Genomic DNA, 23,447 nt, shown 5'->3' on the forward strand with positions numbered 1-23,447 from the left:
TGCTTCTCACAACACACACGTGACATGAGATTCACAAGAGAAGAGTTTTGTCTAAAATCAGTTTGTATCATGTAAGTGTAAACTGTTGATGTCCTCAGACCATCTTAGGAGATTCTCTAACTTAGTGAATGCAAAACTCTCTTGTCAGTTTACTTGCCTATATTTCAGGTAAAAGCTATATCAACATTGAGACTAGAGTTCATTTGTAATGCTTGTCTATTCTGTGTTTGTATTCTTTTTTCTGTACTGTTTGTGTATGTTGAAGTTTTTCACATACATACTGTATAAGAGCCCTTCATAAGTATTGGGAAACAGGCAAAATTCCTCTGTTTGCTGTGGAGTCAAGAAATGTCTAAACATTAAAAGATGAACATGAGACAAAAGTAAAGAATCTGTCACATTTATTTTTTACCTGTTGTAACATAGACAATATTTCACCACAAATGAACAACACATTTGTATTTTACTCCTATCTAATGTGGGCATATTGAGACCATTGGTTCAGAAGTGATGAGCTGTGTCCTGATGCATTAATTGTTCACACATGAAAAGCATTAAATGTGTAGGATCAGTTTGATTCACTTATGTGCATTTGGGTACAACACACATAAGTCAGCATTTAATGCTGTTGTTCATTGTTGGTAAAGCATGTATGTGTGGAAACATAAACAAACGTTAATAAAATGTTACATTCTGTACTTCTGTTATTCTCAGTCGTTCATATAGGCCGTGAGTTTTAATTTTTATTTGCGGGGGGTCCCCTTTTTTAGGTCAGAGCAACTGCCCCTCAAAATTCCTGTGCATGTCCCTGATGTATATATATGTATGTGTGTGTGGTTAAGGTATACATGGTATTTACACACGGCACAGGCTCATATGTTATGCAAAAAAATATTTTAATTTTGTATGAGATTAATCTAGATTAATCTATGCCCAGCCCTAATATTAATAAAATTAATTTGAAATATATTTTCGTAAGGGTAGAGATGATGACCTCTGAATGAAACAACATTACAAATACTAAATGAAGTGGGAGGTTTCTGCATCCTCTTGATAATAACCAATCATACCATGGGGTCTTGACATTCGCCTGCCCCCTCTGTCCTGTAGCTACGCATTATTTTTTGAGACATTGTGAGTTTTCCTTCAGTGTCACAATGACTCGTCCAGCACTCAGATTGATTCTGTTGGGCTTCTTTCTCATCTCCGCCTCTTCAGCTCCTGTTAAAAAGGTGAGGGTCACTGCATATAAATTATAAAGTCAAAAATAATAAAATAGTAGTCTAAAACAAACAGAAATATGAATTAAATAGATGTTTTAGATCGTAACATTATTTTAAAATCTAAGAATTGATTAATATCTATTCATTGTGTATTTTTGAACTATTTTTTTCACTAAAAAGATGAGCATTACTTTAATCTGTTTGGTTGCTCTCACTGTATATTTATTTAACACAGTGGTTCTTAAACTGGGTGCTGTAAGGGGGGTTTAATGACATTTTATAAAATAAATTAATTTATCATAAATTCTGTGTAATTAAATATTAGTAAAATAAAGACACTAAACAAACAGCACTTAATTAAATAATTTAATATGTTTTGTTTAATTCAGATTTTAAGTTTTGGTATGTTTTAAGTCATAAATTTTCTTTTCTAACCCTAACGCTTATAAAAAGTGACTTACAAATAATGAGCATAGCGGTCCCAAGTTTCTATAGTAAGCCAGAGAAATTCATTGTTTACCAAAAAGTAAAACTGAACTTTGTGTCACCACACTGAGATTTAACCATTAACCTGTATTTGCCCTTTACTGGAAAAGTAAATATTTGTGCATGCAAAAAGAAGGCGTACATATATATCACCCATTTCTACATGACTACACTTTAATGATACTTTCTGATTTCTCAACACAGACACAAGATGTGAATATTTACAGTTTCTATATTAACTCTACTGTGACCAGTCGCTACGCCACCACAATCATCACAAGCCGTGTGGCAAACAGACTTAATGAATCTCAGGAGATCTTCTTTGAAGTGAAAATACCCAAGAATGCCTTCATCAGCAAATTCAGAATGTGGGTAAATATATTACGCAATTTGAGATAAGAGAAAGAGAGTCATTACTAGCATGTTTAATTTAGGCTGAGGATTTAACCAAATAAGAACAAAATTCAAATAATGTTGTCATGACATATAAAGTGTGAACAAATTACTTGTCCCCTAATGTATAACAGTTAAATTATAAACATTTTTTTTTTACAAATAATGGCAAATTTCCCTGCAGGACCATAGATGGAAAGAGCTATGATGGAGTTGTGAAGGAGAAAGCAGACGCTCAGCAGCAGTACAGTCAAGCAGTTTCACGAGGACAAAGTGCTGGACTCATCAAGTATTGATCATTTGAAACAAACACATATCATTCACACATCTATAAAGTATGTATTTATAGGAAGAGCAGTAATATGATGGGTGTAATTTTCCTCTCAAGTCTGTTGGAAGGACTTTAGAAGAATTTAAAACATCAGTGAATGTGGCCGCTCTCAGTAAAGTCACCTTTGAGTTGACTTATGAGGAACTGCTAACGCGTCGCCTTGGCAAATATAAACTGCTCATCTATGCCCAACCAATGCAGACGGTGGCAGATTTCAAGGTATGAAAAAATATCAATACATTATATGTGGTGCATTAAATACAACTCTTTATTTTATATGCGTTTAAGCATATGTCTGTCTTTATATTAGATTGACGTACACATCCATGAGAAACCAGGAATTTCCTACTTGGAGGTGACAGGAGGTCTGAGCACCAATGATCTGGCCAATGCCATCAAAACTACAAGAGCTGACAGTGATGTAAACAATAGATTATAAAAATACAGTTATTTTATAATTCATGTACACTTCACAAGGTGATCAAGTGATCAATCCGAACATTTCAGGCATGGGTGACCTTTTACCCCACTCGAGAGCAGCAGACCAAATGCAAAGACTGTGATGAAAATGGGCTGAAAGGAGACCTGCTCATTACATATGATGTTGAGAGACAAAATCCTAATGGTGAAATGAAAGTGAGTTTCAGTGGGTGGGAAAATAAATTATGTGTAAATTACATACTAACTTATTTTGAGCGTAATCCTGAATCCCATTTAATTTCTCTCAGGTATCAAATGGGTATTTCGTCCACAACTTTGCACCCTCAGATCTTCCACGTATTCCCAAAAATGTGGTGTTTATCATTGACCGAAGTGGCTCCATGCTTGGCAAAAAAATTGAGCAGGTAAATAAAATGTGAATTACTGACCACCTATGAAAGCTTTAGATTAGTTGCTAGAGAGCTTGATGATTATTTAAGCAATATCGCTCGAGTAGGAGTGTGATATAGCTCTATATCATCACGAGAGCGATATTGCTTTTATACAACAGTTCGACGGCACACGTTTGAAAAACGAAAACTAGAAAACAACAACGGAGTTATTTTAAAAGCCTCTTTGTTTGAGAACTACTTCTTCTGCCACGGATTTGAGGGCAGCCAGAATGACAGGTAACACTTTCGGCTGCTTTAAATCTCATAATAACTCAATGGACGGAAAAGCAGTTACTTTATATTACCGTTTCTTGGTCACAAAGTGTAGTTTTAAGATTAGTTCAGTCGAGAATGTATCTGTATTATATTTAAATCTGCAGTCGATTAGTAAAGATAGCGCCTGTTTGAACGTTTGCTTAGTGAGATTCGGTACGAATGAGAACCAAAGCATGAGCGGACATCAGTGTTCACTCGCGCCACTGACCACCGCCCTCTCTGGGCTACATCTCTGACAGGGAATCCCTGGCTCTCATGTTGCCCTTGTTTGTTTATGATCGTCAAAATGAGATCAAATCAGCAGTATTTGGTGTCATGATCAAACTAGTACTTGTTTTTTTATTCATATTTAGTGTCTTTTGTGTTGTTATTGTTTTGGCGCGAGGTAAAAGTTAATAAAACTATACTTGTGTAACGTTACTATTGCTTTCTCATTTATTCTTAACGCGATACGAGCACTCGATTATTATTATTAAACTTTGTTCTTGTCAGTACTATACAAAACGGTTTTTTATAAGTGTCAGAAAGATGTTTTTGCATGCTGCTTATAAATATACCAGTGGCGATATCTCATAACATGTTTTAATAGTCACGATAAAGTAAATGATCAATGTCCACATTTAAAAGCTGCGGTGCTTACCTGCAGTTCCACGGTGTTTTCGCGTTCTGATAAGAAATATAGCTCCAGAAAAAAAACGAGTGTTTATATTCCTCTTTCCAAGTGTTAATCGTCCACACGATGTGACAAGACATTTCCTCCATTAACTTTAACGTAACATACAAGAGCGCTGATCTTTGACGGAATAATAACTTCTGATTGGGGATTCACAGACTGATTTATGAGCTAGTAAACTAATGAGACACACACACGGAGAGTGATTCAAACAGCGCATCTGTGTTTTTCCATTCAGAGATGAGCCTGCTTAGGACCTCCATTCACTAGGTGGCGGAATAATACGAAAGGTGAAGCGGTTACAGTGCCGTTATCAGCACAATATCGTATAGCTCTTAGCCAATCAGATTCGAGAACCAGAAAGAACTGTTGTATAAAACAAGTTAAATATCTTTGCAACCGTTGTCACAAATCCTTCTTTTTGCACTGTTTTAATTATCCATGCCTAGCAAAAGAGCTTCAGTTTTTATATTTATCATATATGCAAAAATGTTAGAATAAATATTTAACACGTATACAGTACATAATATACATTTATTACAACAAAATGACTAATGATTTCATAGTCAGACTCCTAAAAGAGGACTGGAATTTACTGCATTAAAGACAATAAGGATTTCAGTAATTTTCCAATTCTGTGAATTTTCTTAGACACGTTTGGCACTGCTAAAGATTTTGAATGATCTTTCTGAGGACGATCACTTTGGATTGATCACGTTTGACAGTCGAGTTGATTTGTGGAAGCGTGAACTCCTTAAAGCTACCAAGGCAAACCTGGATGACGCGAAATCATTTGTGCAGGAGATTACAGCTAGAGGAAGTCAGTTCTCAATGGGAGATGGCAAGATTGGAAAATTGTAATATAATGAAAAATAACACAAATATTTTTATCTTCTTGTAGCCACGGACATAAATGCTGCGGTGTTAGAAGGAGTAAATATGTTCAAACAGCAGCCACAAGCTGGATCTGCTTCAATCCTTATTCTTCTGACCGATGGAGATCCAACATCAGGCAAAAAAAATTACACTGATAAACATGATCACTGCAAACATTCAGCCACTGAACACAAGCTAAAGAGTTAACTCATTCCCCGCCAATTTTCTTCTACAAATATATAAACATACAAATATATCAAATGAAAGAACATACATTCTGCTTTTAAACAAACAAACAAACAAACAAAACGGGAATTTTTTTTCATCCTATCTTTATTTGTTCTCTTTTTATAACCTCTTAAACATGGGTAGGTTTCTTCTACAAAATTTTAAACAAAATGCTGAAATAATTGCATTTTTTTAGAGATTATATTTAGAATGATTATCAAAACATATGGAGTTTAAAATTAATTAAATTCGGTTTTGCTTCATTTTTTATAAATTGGGTAAGAGCGCCATCTAGTGGAAAGGTTTTCTCTTAATTGACGAGATAACTTGTCAATGGTGGGGAAAAAGTTCATTTCCATCCTCTTAACACTATCAGACAGTTATGAGTATCCACACAGTGGTCCGTGTTATCCGGTAATCTCATGAATAAATGATACAGTAATTAAACCCTGTATCATGAAATTATTTACCTATAGTCACGTAAATTTGTCTTTTCTGTGACACTGACACGTTTTTCCACCTTTTTGCGTGAACATGTAACACATTTCTGTTTATGTGTCATTGTCAAATATTTGTTACTCAACTGTTTTGTTCTATTTTCAAACAACGCTTTGGTTTAGGGTTCGATTTGGTGGTTGCGTTAGGATGTCACTTTAAGTATTGATTTATACCTTTTTTCATGATTTATTTTTTATATTTTATGATTTTTAAACCATTGTCGCCTTGCATTAGGGTCAAAGTTGGGTTTAGGTAAATCTAACCATAAACCAAAGCATCAATGGTAAGAAAGTAGGACAAAACAGTTGAGTTACAAAAGTAAACAGAAATGCGTGACATGTTCACCCAAACAGGCAGAAAAATGTGTCAGTGTCACGGAAGACTCACAAATTTACATGACTATAGGTACTGTATGTAATTTCGTGATACTGTGTTGGAGAATTTAATGCAGCGCATTTTCCCATTTAGATGGACGGACTTAATGTAAAGAGTCACAAATTCACTTTATTAAAACATATATATTATAACAGGAATTTCCTTCTCTTACAGGTGAAACCAACACAGAAAGGATTATGTCTAATGTGAGAAAGGCCATTGAGTCAAAGTTTCCCCTCTATTGTCTTGGTTTCGGATATGATGTGAATTTTGATTTCCTAACAAAAATGTCACTGGAAAATAATGGAGTTGCTCGCAGAATATATGAGGATTCTGATGCTGATCTACAGCTGCAGGTGCAAAACAGTGAATGATTTCTAAACTCACCAACAATACTGAATTTTGCCATGTATTGAAGCATGTTTAACTCTTTATTTGTTTGGTAGGGCTTTTATGATGAAGTTGCCATCCCGCTCCTAACTGATATTCAACTCAACTACATAGGAGTCTCAAATCTTACCCAGAACAATTTTGCCCTGTACTTCAACGGCTCTGAAATTGTGGTATCCGGTCAAATTACAGACAACAATGTGGAGAGCATCAGCACTGAAGTCATCGCAATATCAGTAAGATCCCGGCCCATGTTTTATATCGATATTTCTGGATTAAAGCAGTTCATAAAGTTTCCCCTATATGACAGTATTCATGACGACAATGTTAACTATTGCGGTGCAGAAAGGCAGTAAGGTGACGTACCAAAACACTGTAACAACAAAAGATGTAATTGATGTCCCATCTGAACATGAAGATTTTGTGGAAAGACTGTGGGCCTACCTTACAGTGAAACAACTTCTGGACAAACAGTAAGTTTATAATTTACAGACGTTTTTTTAGCTGGACACTGACAATATTCTGTCTTATAATGCAACCCAATCTAATACAGTAACTTGACAAAACAAATAGTGTGGGGCACAAACTAATGCTTTTTGGCTTTGGCTCTATCATTTAAAAATGATTTACTATTTTTTTTACACAATCAACACACACATTTCTTTTACAAACAAACCCTTAAAGTTTGTTTGTGGGACCTACCGTCATCATACAATTACACCGAAAGTGACAGGAGTGCAAACGTGACAACTTACCCCATAGGTGGTTACACAGTTGCAACACTGTGTTACAAGTAAACTCGCTGTGTAAAAATGTTTTCAATCCCAGCTATCAGTAGGAGTTGCTGATATGTTTCAAAATGATGTTATTTTTTAGGTAACAAGACAGTGATTAAAATAATATAAGGTTGTAAACCTAGACTGTCTGTCTGATTTCTCTCCTTGTTTTTGTCTCAGTGTTCTTCTTGAAGGTCCAGAAAAAGAGGCTGTAAAGAACGAAGCTCTCAAACTTTCACTCAAATATCAGTTTGTTACATCTCTCACATCTATGGTTGTTACCAAGCCACAGGAAGGTGACGTGGAGGTTGCAGACAAACCCAAAGAGGGAAAGGAATCACACAGACCTGCAGTTTCTAGATGTAAGAAGTTCAATTGTGTATATCTTAAATGTTTATTCTTTAGTACATTACAGTAGTAACATAATTTTGCACAACAAAATACAAAGTAACAGCAACATAGCGAGTTTAAAATCAGTTGCTCTTGTGTGGTGACATAAGATATACAGATCTTATAGCTCCTTTAAATCAGTGATTCCCAATGAGGGGTTTTGGGGCCCACAGGGGGCCTCAGCAGATTTCCAAGAGGGCCTCAAGATGACTTAAAGGGGACATATCATGAAAATCTGACATTCCATGTTTAAGTGCTATGATTGGGTCCCCAGTGCTTCTATCAACCTAGAACATGGGAAAAAGATCAACCCAGTAACTTAGTTTTGGTAAACCATTCTCTGCAAGCATGTAAATAGGTCATTAACATATCCCCTTGTGATGTCAGAAGGGGATAATACCGCACCTTTATCTGCAATATCCAATCACGGCACTGTCATTTAGTGCAGAGATCTGGGCTGGGTTGCCCGATAACGTTGTCTCTTAGCGCTTAAGTTAAACCTAACTACAGGTATACCCTTTGTACTGTAGGCGTGTTTCCCGAACTGTACGTTAACGGGATTCTTAAGGTATACTTTCCTATGTATGACGTTACAAGGTGCTGTCCATGGTGATGGTGCTGAATTTATATAGATTGCTCGACAATCAATAGAGAGTCTTCATTCGTCATGTAATGAGTCATTTAACCATATACCGACTTACGAAGATGATTTATTAACATAAAATGCTGCCTTGTGTCCCTTTAAAATAAACTAAAACAAGCAAAAATCAAGATTTCTTTTTTTTGTCATTTTGGTAGTGAATATGCATCTGTCTAGTCATTTAATTTAATTTAATGTGGGAATAAATTTAGTGAAAAGGTTGGGAACCACTGATTTAAATAGCTCCTTTATATCAAATTAAATATTTCACTTTATATGTCTTCGTTTTGTGTATAACAAAATATCAAACAATGTGGCATTTGCAAACAAATAATGATGTAGCTGTTCTAAAGACTGACTTTATTTCTAATGCTAATATTATATATAATAGTACCTCAGAGGTACAAACTGTACAAAGAGTGCATATTAGTAACTAAAAGCTACATGTTGTACCAAATTTTTACATTGTATATAAATTCTGTAAAGGATTTACTCTTTAATGTTTTTTTTTGCCAGATCCGTCATTAACTCCTCGAACAGGCTATGGTAAGGTATAAAATAGTGATGACAAGCTATTCACTCAGAATGTTGCAGGAAATTTTGTTATTTAATATTATCTATTGAAATGTGTCTAAATATCCTAACTGTGCCGCTTATTTAGATTCCTTGATTCATGATTCAGGTTTATCAGCCGTTTCAGGTATGCCATATTTGTTGGTTTTGTGAACAGTTTATTTTTAAATGAAGGATAAATGAAATTGAATCCCCATTCATAAATAAAAAATATTTCTTACTGGTTGTTTAAATTACTCTATCAGAATGTTAAATAAGATGTTTAAGCAACACAAATCATGAACATTTTGAAAAAGATCTATTGAAATTTCTCAAATGTGCCTAAATATCTGAAATGTGCCCTTTTATTTGTATTTCTTTCTTGATTCATAAATTTGGTCTTCCAGGTCGTACACTGCATTACGGTATGCCATATTTGTTGGTTTTGTACACATTTTATTCCTTTTTTTTCATGTGTATTGCAAACACTATAAAAAAATGGTACAAAACTGTACATTTTCTGTCACTGGGGTGGTACCCTAAGGTTCCACCTTTACAGGTATACAAAACATAACACAATGTTGTACCTTTTGGGGAACATTACTGTACCTTAAGGATCTATTGCGTACCTTTAAAGGTACAGTTAACTGTTTTGTACCCCTAACATTTAACCGGTACAAAATTGGTACACAATAGGTCCTTTGGGTATAATATTGTACCCTAAAAGGTACAAAAATTAACCGAAAGAAAAGATGCAGTTTTGTACCTCTTTTGTACCTTTTCTCAAATTAATGTCATCATGTTTAAACTCAATTTGTAAAAAGGAAGTCATCTTAATCGTATTCATAAAATGGTGACAATTCATGTACTAAGAATCTTATTCATTATTCATTGAAATTTCTCATATGTGCCTAAATATCCATGTGCCCTTTAATTTATATTTCTTTTTTGATTCATAAATTACGGTTTTCCAGGTCGTACAAGGCATCGCGGTATGGCATTTTCTTTTTATTTTTTTGCATGTGTGTTGCAAACACTGTCAGAAAAAAAGGTTCAAAACTGTACATTTTCTGTCATTGGGGTGGTACCCTAAGGTTCCACCTTTACAAGTATACAAAACGTAACACAATGTTGTACCTTTTGGGGTACATTACTGTACCCTAAGGATCTATTGTGTACCTTTACCCTAAAATTTTACTGGTACAAAATTGCTCCTTAAGGTACACAATGGGTCCTTTGGTTATAGTGTTGTACCCCAAAAGGATAACATTTCAATTTAATGTATACCCATAAATGTACAAAAATTACCCAAAAGAAAAGGTGCAGTTTTGTTCCCCTAAAAAGGAAGTCATCTTAATCGTATTTATAAAATGGTGACAATTCACATACTAAGAATGTTACACAGAATTTTGTTATTTTAAGATTATTCATTGAAATTCCTCATATGTGCCTAAATATCCAAAATGTGCCCTTTTATTTGTATTTCTTTCTTGATTCATATAATAGGTCTTCCAGGTCCTCCGGGGCAGGGGTTCCCGGTCCTGGTCCTCGGGGCCCCCCTCCCGGGGGGTTTTGGATGTCTCCTTATTTAACTCATTAGCTTGTTAGGGAGACCTGTTTACCATTTTTGAAGTAGGCTGATGGGTTAAATAAGGTGTTTTAGATGGGGAGACATCTGGAGCTTTCTGTCGGGGGGGCCTCGGGGACCAGGATTGGAAGCACTGCTCCGGGGTATCCCGGTATGCACTATTTGTTGGTTTTGTACACATTTTATACTTATTTTATTTTTTGGCATGTCTAGTGTGTTGCAAATGAAGGATAAATGAAATTGTATCCGTACTCAGAAAAAAATATTGCTGCTTGTTAAAAAAATCCTAAATTTTTTGTCTCAAATTAATGTTTAAACTAAATTGGAAAAAAATTAAGTTATCTTAATCGTTTTGTGTTGGGACTTCATTATTAATAATTTATTCATAAATGGTAACAATTTGTGTAATATGAATTCTTAATTAATGTTGCATCGAGTTATTTTAATATTTTAATTCTTGAAATTTCTCATATGTGCCTAAATATGCTAAATATGCCACTTGTTTGTATTTGTTTTGTGATTCATGTTTCAGGTCGTCCATGGCTTCACAGTATGCTATATTTGTTGGTTTTGTACACATTTTATACTTATTTTATTTTTTTGCATGTCTAGTGTGTTGAAAATGAAGCATAAATAAAATGGGATCCTCACTCCAAAAAAAAAAAAATTTATTGCTGCTTGTTCAAGTACTTTAAAATCTAAAATCTTCAAAACAAATTTTTTTTTTGTCTAAAATGAATGTTTAAACTAAATTGGTAAAAATTAATTGAGTTATCTTAATCATTTTTTGTTGGGACTTCATTATTAATAATTTATTCATAAATGGTAACAATTCGTGTACTAAGAATTCTTAATTAATGTTGCATCGAGTTATTTTAATATTTTAATATTTTAATTCTTGAAATTTCTCATATGTGCCTAAATATGCTAAATATGCCACTTGTTTGTATTTGTTTTGTGATTCATGTTTCAGGTGGTCCAATGCATCACAGTATGCTATATTTGTTGGTTTTGTACACATTTTATACTTATTTTATTTTTTTGCATGTCTAGTGTGTTGAAAATGAAGCATAAATAAAATGGGATCCTCACTCCAAAAAAAAAAAAAAATTTATTGCTGCTTGTTAAAAAAAAAGTAAAATCTTCAAAACAAAAACAACTCCTAAAATTTTTGTCTAAAATGAATGTTTAAACTAAATTGGTAAAAATTAATTGAGTTATCTTAATCATTTTTTGTTGGGACTTCATTATTAATAATTTATTCATAAAATGGTAACAATTCATGTACGAAGAATTCTTTATTAATTTTGCATCAAGTTATTTTAATATTGTCTATTGAAATTCCTCATATGTGCCTTAATATGCTAAATGTGCCACTTATTTGTATTTCTTTTGTGATTCATGTTTCAGGTCGTAGGTATAGAGGTATGCCATATTTGTCTATTTTTTTACACCATTTATTCTTATTTTATTTATTTGGCATGTGTGTTGCAAACTCTGTCAGAAAAAGCGACAAAACTCTACATTTTCTGTCGCTGCCAAGGTTCCACATTTACAGGTATACAAAACATAACACAATGTTGTACCTTTTGGGGTACATTACTGTACCCTAAAATCTAATGCGTACCTTTACCCTAAAATTTAACCGGTACAAAATTGTTTCTTAAAGCTATGGTCTACGATTTCAAAGATTGTTCATTATTAATAACCTCGTTTAGATGGTGTCCGGCTGGACAGCTTACATTGGTCGACTGCTCTCATCCAATCCCCGCTCCACTTGAAACTCCACCTTGTGCTCGCGTCTCCACCCCAATCGCACACCACCCCACCCGCGACATGAAATTTCTGACAGTGTATGGTAGCTAGCAAAGTAGCAACAGCTCACAAATGGAGAAAAAACAAACCGACAGCAGCAAGCGGACCCTGCTTGTCCCTACAGTCAAGGTTGGAAGAAAGAGAAAGTCTGTAGAAGAAAGAGCAGAGATAAAAACAGAGACTCAAATGCCGGACTCAAAGTTTAATTAATATAGGGTCCGCCATTGACCGTTGGAGGAAGCTTCAGGGAGATATGAGACTGAAAAGCGACGCTGACACAGCGGACTTATTGTTGAGCAGGTACGCATTTATTTATACTTTTATAATGTGCGTTGTTACATTAATATATTTTAAACAGTCTGACAACATGCTCATGCTGCCGGTCGGCATTGGAATGTTAGCCGTTTAGCATCGCCTATCACGGGTCAAAGTAATTAGCCTATATATCTTGAAGAGCTTGAATATATTTCAATAGGCCTAGCGGGTTTCTGTTCGAGCTGAACGGAATTTGAACAAAATGCGCTGTGCTTCTATAACAATTACTCAAAACATTAGCAATACTAACTAATAATTATTGTGCAATTAATGTGCGCTAGGTAGCACTTTTGACCAGGGTAAACGAGGCTCAGGAGGGGAAACATATGCCAAACGTTGTTGTGAAAGTAAATGACGTCAATCTGTCATAATTGTAAGTGTTCATTCCTTCAAGGCTTTATGTGTTTACTGCTCGGTAAATCTCTGTTCCGATGTTTACTACCGGTGATCACAGCTTGACTGAGTGACGTTGTTCAGGTCGTTTCCCGGTGGGAGGGATCAGGTAGCACAGAGGGGCGGAATGAGTTTTTTTAAACTTCCCAACCGTCTCGACCGATTTTCAACATCGTAGACTAGAGCTTTAATCATTTTGCGTTGGGACTTCATTATTAATAATTTATTCATAAAATGATAACAATTCTTAATTAATTTTGCATCAAGTTATTTTAATATTGTCTTTTGAAATTCCTCATATGTGCCTAAATATGCTAAATGTGCCACTTATTTGTATTTCTTTTGTGATTCGTGTTTCAGTTCATCCATGGATTGTCGGTATGCCATATTTGTTGATTCTTTTTACACCTTTTATTCTTATTTTATTTATTTGGCATGTGTGTTGCACACTCTGTCAGAAAAAGCTACATAACTGTACATTTTCTGTCGCTGCTAAGGTTCCACCTTTACCGGTATACAAAACATAACACAATGTTGTACCTTTTGGGGTACATTACTGTACCCTAAGGATCTATTACGTACCTTTACCCTAAAATTTAACCGGTACAAAATTGTTCCTTAAGGTACACAATAGGTCCTTTGGTTATAATGTTATACCCCAAAAGGATAACATTTCGGGCTCTATCTTATACCCGGCGCAATGCAGCGCAAGCGCGACACAAGTGTCTTTTGCTAGTTTCTACCCTGCGCAATTATCATTTTCACGTTTAGCGCCACGTTGTTTAAATAGCAAATGCATTTGCGCCCCCTTTTGCGCCCATGGGCGTTCTGGTCTGAAAACGAGGTGTGTTCAGGCGCATTATTGGCGTGTTGCTATTTTGAGGCAACTAAAATAGACTACGCCATTGACCAACAAAAATCTGGTGTAAAGTCTAAAATCAATGGTGCAATATGTTTTTTGTTATTTAAAAAGCGCATTAGTAATATGCGCCTTAACGGGACGACAAGATGGGTTTGCTTAACACACACATGAATGCGCAGCAGCACAAAAACACTTTTAAATATGAAAGATTAAAGGATTGAATGTAAAAGATTATTATTGAGTCTCTTGGACATAAATGAGGACCAATTATGAGATGTTAGAAGGCACAAAGAGCTGCTTCACCTGTAGCCTGGTAAGTAAATAAATGCTTTGCTTTAAATAAATGCATCTGTTTTTAAATGCTACCTCACTGATTTATTGTATATGATGACTCTGTACCTGTGGATATGGTGAGATGAGAAACATTTTTAAGTAATGCTTAAAAAAACTGATGCTGTCCAAGTGCTGAAATATGGAGCCCCTAAGGTGACATGGAGCAAAGATTAAATAGAGTTTGGTTTCATGTGCTCACCTGAAACTTTCACGTGCTCACGCGAAGCCTTCATGTGCAGAATTTTTTTCTATCACGCGAGCATGTGAAAGTGTCGCGCGGTCGCGTGGAGCCGTCGCGTGGTCCCGTGGAGCTGTCGTGCGGTTGCGTGAAACTATTGCATGGTTGCGTGAAAGCAGGAGTTTCGCGTGCGCGCGGTGGTTTCGCGGGACCGCGCGGTGGTCTCGCGTGACCGCGTGAAACTAAACTTTTTAAAAAGTTCTGCACATGAAGGTTTTGCGTGAGCACATGAATCTAAACTTAAGATTTTTTTGTTCCAATGTCACCTTAGGGGCTCGGTACTGAAACGTGCGGAGAGCCGTTTGTAAATTCTTTATCTCCTGTTTGATACAAATAAAGTATTTTTAGAGTACAAACCTTTTCTTAAATACTTGTAAGTGATTTTTTGATGATATTGGATAGCCATACATTTAAAGCAACTAAAAAGCTTGCTTTTTTACTTCCATGACTAAAAGAAAACGGGTTTTAAAGGTTTTAATAAAAAAATAACAATTTTAATACAAGTGAAAAACAACACAATTATTTAACATTAATCTTAAACTGGGGATCTTCTTCCTCCACTTTGTTTTTCAGTTTACAAAGTCCGTCATCTAAATAGGGATTAGACATAGTGCCAGCACAACTGGCTTTTAAAGGGGATGAGAGCTGAGACTCTCATTGGTTTATTGCACATTACGCCCAAAATACTTCCATTACTCATTAAAAAAAAGGACCAACCCTTTTCGACCATGCGCTCGGCGCACAAACCATTTTTTCCATCGTTAAATTAGCAAAAGTGGATTTGGACATGCCCATTTAGACGTTGCGCTGTGCGCTTTAGACAATGTGCGTCGATCGTTAAAATCGGGCCCTTCAATTTACTGTATACCCCTAAATTAACCACAAGAAATGGTGCAGTTTTGTTACCTTAAAACGAAAGTCATCTTAATCATATTCATATAATGGTGAGAATTCATCTATTAAGAATGTTACATGGAATTTTGTTATTTTAGGATTATTCATTGAAATTTGTATTTCTTTCTTGATTCATAAATTTTGTCTTCCAGGTCCTCCAGACTATGACGGTATGCCATTTTTGTTCGTTTTTGTACACATGTTATTCTTATTTTATTTATTTGGCATGTCTAGTGTGTGTTGCAAATGAAGGATAAATGAAATTGTATCCTTACTCAGAAAAAATTATTATTGCTGCTTGTTTAAATTACTTTAAAATCTAAAATCTTCAAACCAAAAACAACTCCTTAAAACTTTGTCTCAAATTAATGTTTAAACTAAATTGGTAAAAATTAAGGACATATTTGTTGATTTTTTTCACCTTTTATTCTTATTGGGCATGTGTGTTGCAAACTGTCAGAAAAAGCTACAAAACTTTTCTGTCGCTGCTAAGGTTCCACCTTTAAAACATAACACAATGTTGTACAATATCCTCCTTACTCAGAAAAAATTATTATTGCTGCTTGTTCAAATGACTTTAAAATCTAAAATCTTTAAACCAAAAACAACTCCTAAAAATGTTGTCTCAAATTAATGTTAATCTTAATCGTTTTGTGTTGGGACTTCATTATTAATAATTTATTCATAAAATGGTAACATTTCATGTACTAAGAATTCTTAATTAATTTTGCATCAAGTTATTTTAATATTGTTGAAATTCCTCATATGTGCCTAAATATGCTAAATGTGCCACTTATTTCTATTTCTTTTGTGATTCATGTTTCAGGTCGTAGAGGGTATAACGGTATGCCATATTTGTCGATTTTTTTACACTGTTTATTCTTTTTTTATTTATTTGGCATGTGTGTTGCAAACTCTGTCAGAAAAACTGTACATTTTCTGTCGCTGCTAAGGTTCCACCTTTACAGGTATACAAAACATAACACAATGTTGTACCTTTTGGGGTACATTACTGTACCCTAGGGATCTATTGCGTACCTTTACCCTAAAATTTAACCGGTACAAAATTGCTCCTTAAGGTACACAATAGGTCCTTTGGTTATAGTGTTGTACCCCAAAAGGATAACATTTCAATTTATTGTATACCCATAAATGTACAAAAATTAACCAAAAGAAAAGGTGCAGTTTTGTTCCCCTAAAAAGGAAGTCATCTTAATCATATTCATAAAATGGTGACAATTCATCTATTAAGAATGTTACATGGAATTTAGTTATTTTAAGATTATTCATTGAAATATGCCTAAATATCCCATTTTATTTGCCCTTTTATTTGTATTTCTTTCTTGATTCATAAATTTGGTCTTCCATGTCATCCAGACTATGACGGTATGTCATTTTTGTTTGTTTTTGTACACATTTTAATCTTATTTTATTTATTTGGCATGTCTAGTGTGTGTTGCAAATGAAGGATAAATGAAATTGTATCCTTACTCAGAAAAAAAATTATTATTGCTGCTTGTTTAAATGACTTTAAAATCTAAAATCTTCAAACCAAAAACAACTCCTAAAAGTTTTGTCTCAAATTAATGTTTAAACTAAATTGGTAAAAATGAAGTTATCTTAATCGTTTTGTGTTGGGACTTCATTATTAATAATTTATTCATAAAATGGTAACAATTCATGTACTAAGAATTTTTAATTAATTTTGCATCAAGTTATTTTAATATTGTCTATTGAAATTCCTCATATGTGCCTAAATATGCTAAATGTACCACTTATTTGTAATTATTTTGTGATTCATGTTTAAGATCGTAGAGGGTTTTACGGTATGCTATATTTGTTGATTTTTTTACACCTTTTATTCTTATTTGCAATGTGTATCACAACGCCTCACACAATTCTCCAAAGAGCCTATTTTTAGGTCAAAATGAAGCTCTACACTCAAAACCATTCACTCTTATTGAAAAACTAACATTTTCCCTCAGACATCACACACGAGCTTTCAAAAACACACACACTACAACATAGTATTACACACTGATGCACTAAATTCAAAACAATATATTCAAAACTGTTAAGTTGCTTGTGGTTCTCCCCCTCAAAAACCTTTTCATATGACCAAAAAGACACAATCAATGTATGCATTAGCACATTTTTATTCATTCATGTGCTAATGAATAATTTTTTTACAACTGTAAAACATTTTTAAAAATGATTCTGCCTCAACATCCCGTCTTTCTTCTGGGTCAGGCCAGAGAATCTCATCCACATCACACGCTATCTTGCCTGATCCACCCCTGGTATTCATCTACTGATATGTCTATCTGTATGTGAGGCAATTTTATGCATTTCTTTATTCCAGTAGCATAATCCAACAGTGTATGCACACTAAAGTTACTGTACAGAGCAGTCTTACTGTAAGTACAACTATCTGTTTTCCTCTCTGAAGGCTCTGAAGATGAAGGCAACGGTGAAGGGACTCAAATTAGGCTTTACTCGTTGCTCAGGCTCTCTCATAGTCATACCATGGAAAAGGACATGGTCAGCTAGAGTGACTCGAATTTCATCTGAGACTGCTTGTCACCTTGCCCTTCGTCTCGCCCTTCCTCTTTCACCACGTCCTCCTCCTCTTCCTAATCCTTCACCAAGTTCTCTCCCTCCTCCTTCACCACGTCCTCCTTCTTTCCCTCCTCCTCTTCCTCCTCCTTCACCATGTCCTCTTCCTCCTCTTTCACCACGTCCTCTTCCTCCTCTTTCACCACGTCCTCCTCCTCTTCCTCGTCTTTCACCACGTCCTCCTCCTCTTCCTCCTCTTTCACCATGTCCTCTTCATCCTCCTTCACCACATCCTCCTTCTTTCGCTCATCTGCCTCCTCCTCTCTCTGCTCTACCTCTTCCTCCTACTCGACCTATTCCTTCATTTCTCTGTTGATCTATTGTTCCAAAGCTCAGTGAACTGATTCAGGCCCTTATCTCTCTATTGAAGGATCTGATTGATGTGTGTTCAATTTTGTTTCCATCTTGGTAATTGTTTGCTAATTGAGCCAAAGCTGTGCTGACTTGAGTAAACAGTTTTGAATGCTAGTGCTTTCCATATGACCAGATGGTGTAAGCATTGAGAAATGTGGGGATTTGTGTGTAGAGTTTTGAAGTAAAAGTTCAACAAATCTGACCAACACAGTCTCACACCCATGGCGTCAACACCCGACGACACTTGACCATGCGTCAATATGTTGACGCGGAGGGTACCCCCTTCGCGTCATTTTTTGACGATCTAGGGACTTCAATACTATTAGGTACGCGAAATTAAACAGTTGTCACCTGACATTGGGGTTAGGGATAGGTTTGGGTAGGGATGTCATTATGTAAATCTAACCCTAAACTGACGCGAAAATGGTAGAAAATGGTAAGAAAATAGGAAAGAGAATTTCGCGTACCTCATAGTATTGAAGTCCCTAGTTCGTCAAAAAATGACGCGAAAGGGGTACCCTCCGCGTCAACATATTGACGCATGGTCAAGTGTCGTCAAATATTGACGCCATGGGTGTGAGACTGCGTTGATCTGACTCATGTGTTAAAGCAGGTGAGTAGTGTTTATAGTTCAGCGAAATGATTGTGCTTCTTGAAAAATGGCGTTATGGTTTTATAATTTTAGTACAAAAGCCTGGTTATAGTGTTTTAGCAATCGAGAAAAACTGTAATGCATTATTTGTTTTGTGAAAGGAGATGATAAAATGAAACAGTTGTTGTTTTAATGGCTTTTTACAAAATAACATTGGTGTATTTTACTTTTCTGATTATTTGAATCATTTGTTGATCCAATTATCAAAACACATTATATAACTTGTCCTCCTTTAAATGATTTTGAAAGCGAGGCTGACGCTGGTGTGTATGAAAATCCATGAACTTTAATTTAGTCTTAAATCTGCTAAATTTGTTAATTTTTTTGTTGTTCATAGCTTTTGATAATCAGAAAGTGGCACCTACATATGTGGCACCTACTCAATCAGGTGAGTGTAAGATCTTTCAGACATTATGCAATATAGAATTTCATATCATAGTTACCCCATTTAGACCTGGGGAATGGACCATGAAACACGTATTTGCTGCATTCTTATTGTATTATTCAGTCCTACAGTATGTATTTCTTGTCTTTTTTACTGTTTAAGTATAATAAACGGTAGGGGACACATTTCTATATTGGAAGAGACTTAAAATCAACTGGAAAAAGTTTCTTGCCAAATGAAAGAAATCAGGTCTGAAGGGGTTAAGAGATTGTATTTTGTTTTCTTTTACAGCAGTTCTCGCAGTCCGTAATAATCGGTTCCTGCTGCCTGCTGATGGTCAGCCGAAACCGCTTTGTTTTGATGTCCCAATTCCTCACAAACTAAAACTGCTACAGGATTCTGCTTTAGGTCAGAAAACATATTTACATGTATATGAAGAGTTTGGTTCAACAACGCGATGAACGCCATTTAAAAAAAAATAGTTGCTGCCAAAATCAGTATTGTATCTGGTCAGTATTAAAAAGTAAATTCTTAATTTTACGCAAAATCCGATATCCGCCGTGTTATTCTGTCATCTTTTTTCCCTTTTTTTCCCAAAACATGATAAACGCCACTCCTCCTTTTCTGCAGAATACAATAAATCTGCTCAACAAATCACAGCGCACCATCGCACGCAATGTAAACAAACAATGGTGGAGCGTTGAATACACTAAGAATCGTACTTTTCCTCATTTACTTTGTACTTTGTGATCAACAAACAAACAAAAACAAAATAATACTTTGGATGGTATTGATAAATGTGGTGGTCTTCTGTGGAGAAAATGAGAATGCCGGCTGTTGCTTGTTCTCACACGACAGCATTAAGCTTCTGTCATGCTAACACATTGACTTATTACAATCTAAAGATGTTATGTGAAAGTTTATAACAGAAAATAGTGTTTTTCATCTTTTCACGTTCTTGGTATAAAACACATTTTTACAGAAATCAGTCAAAATGGATTTATTGCGTATTGGAACCAAACATATTATTATAGGTTATACCATGGGTCTGTTGAATGCTGCATTCTGATTGGCTGAGAAATGTTCTATGGGGGTTGATTATATTTCTTTAAACCGCACACCTAATTTTTCAAATGTCTTAAAAAAAGGCACCAGAGCAATGTTTGTGGTAACCGTGGTATAAGCGGAATAATTGACTCCGGTCCTTTGAATTTGTTGAAAATAATGCACACCTGCGGCATTACCACCTTGGTGTGCATTATTTTCTTATAATTCAATGGCCCGTCGTCAATTATTCCTTACGTAATGAAGATCAGCTCTGTTTTATGGTTTTCTTGTCATGATGACAAAAAGCTTCTTGCATATTGAAAACACATTTAATGTTTTGCGAATGCAATTCGGAAAACAAAACGCTTAAGATAATACCAGCTACTGATGTTTAAATATTAGGGTTAAACATTAGCACAATAACTGATCTTTACTGTGGTATTTTGTGTACGTCTTAGGGTTCTCTATGAATGGAAAGTCTAGGGGATCTAAAATTGGATTCCAACAAATCACCATTCATTACAAAACAAACCATCACCTGACAATAAATACAAACTCTACTAATTATAATGATGGCCAGAATAATGTTCAGTATCTGTGGGGCCAGGAACCTTCCCAACATGATCATGAGGGGTAAATACAGCAGTTTCACCCAAATAAGTGTTTTACTAAATATTCAGTTTTCTATTTTCAGTCTATGAAGAGGTATTATAATGACTTTATCTCAACAGTATCATATTAATTCTGCGGGACAATGAAATGGATGTTACGATTGGAAATATCCGTGTTGTTATTGTACTTCATAAGAAACGTAAGGATGTGTTTCTGTGGCCTGCGGTTTGGCAACAACCAAAAAATGTCACTTTGGCAGGTATTTTAGGTAAGAAAGTAACACACTGTGTAAATAATTACACATTAACATTCAAACACAACAAGTATGAATATAACCAACATGTCTGTGATCTAATCACAATATCTGTGGATAATATTTTAGGAAAAGACAAAATTTCGTATGAGGAGATTCAAGGGTCAACTCTAAAGATAATGGACAATGATGTGAAAGCGTCATGGTACGTAAAAATATTCATGTGTTTTTATATGTTGTCATTTACTTATCTAATAAATTAATGTATCTGCTAATTGTAGGGATGAAATGACAGACTACAGATTTCCTTCAGCTCCAGTCGTCAGATGTTGGCTTGTGCCGTTCCAGGCTGTGATGAACGGAGAGATTTCTGATTTTACTGTGACTCACATGTAGAGTTCACAGCATGTGTTTGTGATATAATACAGAGCATACCTTAACCATTTACCTCTTTGCTCCTCAAAATCTGCTGGATTTTATCCATGTGCTTATCTGTCTTCATACTGAAGTCAAACCAATGCCTCTTGCAGTTTGACACATATTTTACTGTATTCACAAAATCACAATAAAATCTACTAAGCAATAATGTTCTCCAGCCATCTGTATGATGTTTGCTGGAGTTTTATAGATGTACTACTGTAAATCTCTAGCAATATTATATAGGTTTACATTGGTTAAATTAAATATGAGGAGCTCAAATGCAAAAGCCACCTCTCCCAATAATGAGATAATGATATGTTCTCGACACGTATTATACGTTCTTCAAATACTACTTTATCCCAGCCGCAGGTCATTCAGAAATAACGTTTGTTGGCAGAATCCATTAAGAGTCTGATTGTGACGGTTGTGCATCTGAATTCTTCATATACTACAGTACTTGTACTTTTTGTAGTAGGCCAAAATATGCATGACTTAGATATAAAACATATATAAGACATAATGTATGCATTAATTAACAATATCACCCCTTCTCACAGCCAGGTTAAGGATTATTATAAATCAAATCATAGTGATTCATGAATTAAAGTTTAGCATTTGATGTTGTGTTTGAGTCTGCAGATACACAGACAATCTAAATGATATATGTGAGATCATCTCAGTGCTCTGTCCTTTGCCCCTACATGTATGTGTTTTATACTGATTTCATCATGCACTGTAAAATAGAGTTTATGACCTGTAAAAAAACATCTACTGTATCTCTCGGTCCAAAGATAAGACTTCAACTTCGATTCTGTGTATTTGACTGAACATTTCTGTATTAGCATTAAAATATATGAAGAAAAATCTGATTTTACTACAGTTACATTGTAGGCTTTTGTAATATCGAACTCTCATGCAGGCTGTGAAAAGTACTAAAAGAAGGTATACAGAGCAGTGAACAACCTTGTTTTTGGAAGGTCTTATCGATTGCCCGACACTGACAATTCACTAAGTGAGAAGTTAAACAAAGCTCCTTGTGTAAATCTGTGCGTCATTGCGGTAAGGTCAAAGGCCATTTGCCTTGCCTCGCCTCTCCCACTATTAAACTACTGTAGATCTCGGTTTAAAGCACAGTATGACGCTCATACTCAAACTCAAATGTTACCTTAAAAGTTCAAGCGGACTGATACTCTGGAGTTTAAAGATCTAAATGGATTATCTTTCTCAAATTCAAGAAAAGTCAGGAAATTCCTCGACTAGATCTGTGATCACATGCAGGCAAGTACATTTGCCATCATTTAATTCTGGATCTGACAGATTTGGCCAGTTTAAAAAATTATTTATCCATGAAAATATATTTTTCTTTCTTTTTTACCAGGTGTTTCTGATGTTGCTCTGAGTCTTGCTGTAATTATTAACTAATGATAACAGCATTCCAGAGTATTATACCAACATAACTACTGGATTACTACTACTATGTAATTGTGACCCTGCCTGTCAAAACAGAGCTAAAGTCATTTTTTGTGATTTACTGTTTTCTACATAAACTCATAATACTGAGCCATGTCAAAGATTGAAATTAAAGTGAAATCAATGATTGAATATTAAAATTAGATAATAAGACTTTAGCCTGGATTTGACAAATAATGCATAAAATGTACAGCAACCAGAGAAATGTTTTGTTGTGGAAT

The 23,447-nt window shown here is 35.1% G+C and overlaps 1 protein-coding gene across 1 annotated transcript; it reads left to right on the plus strand.

Moving 5' to 3' along the window:
* The first annotated feature begins 1,073 nt into the window (after nucleotides 1–1,073).
* On the plus strand, nucleotides 1,074–21,776 carry LOC129427222 (inter-alpha-trypsin inhibitor heavy chain H3). The gene is made up of 23 exons (XM_073876434.1): nucleotides 1,074–1,232; nucleotides 1,914–2,077; nucleotides 2,287–2,387; nucleotides 2,486–2,652; nucleotides 2,744–2,854; nucleotides 2,941–3,069; nucleotides 3,162–3,278; nucleotides 4,906–5,074; nucleotides 5,156–5,266; nucleotides 6,406–6,587; nucleotides 6,678–6,857; nucleotides 6,967–7,094; nucleotides 7,578–7,759; nucleotides 11,840–11,992; nucleotides 13,451–13,468; nucleotides 15,570–15,587; nucleotides 16,244–16,261; nucleotides 19,377–19,427; nucleotides 19,716–19,832; nucleotides 20,930–21,104; nucleotides 21,203–21,351; nucleotides 21,466–21,541; nucleotides 21,618–21,776. Exons 1-23 carry the CDS (start codon nucleotides 1,158–1,160, stop codon nucleotides 21,730–21,732), a joined length of 2,706 nt encoding a protein of 901 aa, XP_073732535.1. The 5' UTR covers nucleotides 1,074–1,157; the 3' UTR covers nucleotides 21,733–21,776.
* Nucleotides 21,777–23,447: the final 1,671 nt, after the last annotated feature.

This window comes from Misgurnus anguillicaudatus, chromosome 14, assembly GCF_027580225.2.
Source record: "Misgurnus anguillicaudatus chromosome 14, ASM2758022v2, whole genome shotgun sequence".
Taxonomy (NCBI): Eukaryota; Metazoa; Chordata; class Actinopteri; order Cypriniformes; family Cobitidae; genus Misgurnus; species Misgurnus anguillicaudatus.